At 43.2% G+C, this 3,120-nt stretch overlaps 1 protein-coding gene and 1 long non-coding RNA gene across 3 annotated transcripts in view; one reads left to right on the top strand and one right to left on the bottom strand.

The window, feature by feature from the left end:
- LOC109934315 (adenosine deaminase-like) overlaps nucleotides 1–1,541 on the bottom strand; it is a 42,374-nt gene extending 40,833 nt beyond the window's left edge. Inside the window, exons 1-2 of one of the 2 annotated variants that reach the window (XM_020533139.2) lie at nucleotides 1,474–1,541; nucleotides 774–824 (exon numbers count right to left, since the gene is read on the bottom strand). In XM_020533139.2, the coding sequence (XP_020388728.1) occupies nucleotides 774–824; nucleotides 1,474–1,506 (84 nt within the window). In that variant the 5' untranslated portion in view covers nucleotides 1,507–1,541. Of the gene's footprint in view, nucleotides 1–773; nucleotides 825–1,292; nucleotides 1,367–1,473 lie in introns of those variants that run through there. The other variant, XM_020533138.2, reaches the window with a different exon arrangement.
- Nucleotides 1,542–1,570: 29 nt separating this feature from the next.
- The window catches only part of LOC125483026, a 21,995-nt gene continuing 20,445 nt past the window's right edge, over nucleotides 1,571–3,120 (top strand). The window contains exon 1 of the long non-coding RNA XR_007262020.1: nucleotides 1,571–1,676. This is a non-coding gene — a long non-coding RNA (uncharacterized LOC125483026). The remainder of the gene's footprint in view (nucleotides 1,677–3,120) is intronic.

The raw sequence follows: 3,120 nt of genomic DNA, 5'->3' as shown, positions 1-3,120 counted from the left end.
CGGGCCTAGACCCTTCTTCAGGAATTCTTCATTTCTGAAGAAGAAGGGTCTAGACCCAAAACGTCAGCCTTCCTGCCCCTCTGATGCTGCTGGGCCTGCTGTGTTCATCCAACTCTACACCTTGTTATCTCAGATTCTCCAGCATCTGCAGTTCCTGCTATCTCCTTGTGAAGGTAGCAGTTTATGTTTGCTGGCAGATCTGGCAGAAGGACCTCCTTCCTTACTCCATGATTCTATAAACTAAAGCAGTTTAACACTTCAGACTACACCACCTTATAATCCCAACAGGTTTATGTGAAATCACAGGCTTTCGGTGCTGGGTGTGGTGTGACTTGTGACCTTGTCCATCCCAGTCCAAAACCGGCATCTCCACATCACCTCAAACTAGGACTGACGTACTGCACAACAAACACTAGCAGGACATTAAATGTGTGTAGTAAACGCAATCTTCAGATCGATGAATGACCGCAGGTTTTGGGGCGTGGGGGGAGGCGCGTGGAAAACGCTGCGGCTGCAAGAACATTCCCAAAATAATAAATTTCCAAACGGACGTTTTGAAAATTAAACAAATCTTTCGAAGGCACTACCTCTGGCCTCACGCAGTCAATCAAAATATGCACCCAGCAAATGCAATCAAAACGTTTTGGTGTGTGTTAAGCAGCGACGGATGGGAAAGTCCTTTAAAAGTAAACAAGCGCTCCTTGCCAAAACAAAAGGTTGAATTAACATCACACAGCAATGTAGAATTTTGACACATTTAAATTGCGCCTTACCTTGGGTTTGGTGAACACTGTTCTTGAAGCTACTCCTGCCATTCTCAGAACCTGTAGGAACGAGCAGACTACGTATCACTTAAGTACAGCTTTTTTAGCTGGCATCAGAGATAAAAAAAGAACACGCCTCTTTTTTATTGCTCAAGATCTTGCCGCTCAATTTTCACTTGGAAGGACAGTTCTCTCCAAGCTTTCAAATTTGCTTAGTCTTCAAAGTCACCAGAAGAAAGCAATGCCTTTCTCCCCCATTTGATTTGCAACATTTTCTCAGTGCTGCCCACTAAATTCGCCTCAATGTCGTGAGTCATATGTCTGATTAGTGAATAAATCACGAGCAACAGGCACCATCGCTAAGCATGATTTCCACAACTTGTATTTCCCAAAGGCATGTTGCACTTTTCTCTCAATGCGTTAAAAAGAGAAAATATGCACTCTCGGAGAGGAAACTGGCAAATACAGGATTCGAACAAGTTTTAGAATAGTGAGATTCATTTTGAGTTGCTCCATTTAAAAATTGACCTGTAACACCGGTTTCTCCGGTTCTCTACGAGCCATGATGGTGCCCCATCGTCCGCAAGAAGTCAAACAGCATTGCAATGTCTGCTTTCGGTTTTATAAGCACATGCTTAACTGAAACAAAAAAAAACCTGCTGCCGTGTTGTTTTTTTCTATATTTCTAAACCACTTGGGGAGCACTTACCGATGAAACGGAAATACAGAAAACGGGAACCATTTGTCACATCTGACCCAGTGAAAGTTCAGCACTAACAGCACAAGATGCTGATAAGGGCTGACAGTTTCACTAGACAGAAGAGATTAAGTGACGTGGAAACCCATCTTATTTTTTACTATCGCGGAACATGAATGAATTAGTGGCGCTGGAAAAGAATGCAAGATACCGAAGTAAGTATGAGGAGCGGGTTACATCAGTAACGGTACGTATACAGGAATGGGAATGATGTGGGAATTAAACAAATCATTTAGGTAGAATTACAAAATAAACACCAAAGTTGAATGAGAAATAAGATGGATGGAAAACAAAAATAAGTAAGTAAAAACCAAAAGAACTACGTATGCTGTAAATCCGAAACAAAGACAGAAATTGCTGGAAAAGCTCAGCAGGACTGGTAGCATCTGTGGAGAGAAATCAGAGTTAATGTTTCGGGTCCAGTGACCCTTCTTCAGAACATGAAGAATAAGTGAGTTATAGAATCCAGCCACTGTTTCGCTGCTAAGGTGCACTGTCCAGAGCTAAGTGGAATACTCCAGCTGGCATCTGTTCCTAGAATAACTGAAGTAATATCGTGCAGAAGGAGGCCATTTGGCCCAATCTGTCTGCACCAACTCTTCAGATGAGCATCATTACAGGCAGAAGGGGAATGGGTGACAATCAGGCAGAGCAACAGGACTAGGTACAGGTAGTACAAGAAGGTCCTGTGTCCATTCCCTTGCTTTGGCTACTGTTGGGAAGGGGGAAATGGTCTCTCAGGGGCAATCAGTAACAGCCAAATTTGTTACACCATCAGTTCTAAGGAAGGGTCACCGGATCCGAAATGTTAACTCTGTTTTTTCCTTCACAGATGCTGCCAGACCTGCTGGACTTTTCCAGCAACTTTGCGTTTTTTCCTGATTTATAGCATCCGCAGTTCTTTCATTTTTTTTTGTTACACCTTGGTTGGCTCCGCTGCACTGGAAAAGAGAAGAAAGTGTGGGAGTGCAATAGTTATAGAGACTGAAATCTAAGGGGAATTTATCAGCATTTTTGTGGCTGCGAACAGGATTCTAGGATGGTATGTTGCCTCCTGAGTGCTAGGGTCAAGGATGTCTCAAAGCAGCTGCAAGACATCCTGGAAGGGAGGGTGAACAGCCAGTGGTTGTTACCCATGACAGATTTTAAAAAAGGATGAGGCCCTAAAAGCAGAAAATAGGGAATTGGGAAGTAAGTTGAAAAGTAGGACCTCAAAGATAGTAATCTTAGAATTGCTACCAGAGCCATGTGCTGATCAGAGTACAAATAGTAGGGATTATCAGTTGAATAGATGGCTAGAAAGATGGAGCAAGGGAGAGGGTTTCAGATTCCTGAACGTTGGAACCAGCTCTGGGGGAGATGGGACCAGTACAAACTGAATGGGTTACACTTAAGCAGGACTGGGACTGATGTCCTAAAGCTAGTGTGATTGGGAAGGGTTTTAGTTAGATTGCCATGGAGATGGGAACCTGAACAGGGTGACAAGGGAAAGAGAAACAAGGACAGTAATGAAAGAAAGAACAGTAAAATGCAAAAACAGTAGATAGGAAAATCAAAAGTGAGAGGCGTGCAGGGCCACAGGACAAAAACAAGTTAGGA

This window comes from Rhincodon typus, chromosome 4, assembly GCF_021869965.1.
Source record: "Rhincodon typus isolate 14 chromosome 4, sRhiTyp1.1, whole genome shotgun sequence".
Taxonomy (NCBI): domain Eukaryota; kingdom Metazoa; phylum Chordata; class Chondrichthyes; order Orectolobiformes; family Rhincodontidae; genus Rhincodon; species Rhincodon typus.
This window is presented reverse-complemented; position numbering and strand designations above follow the sequence as displayed.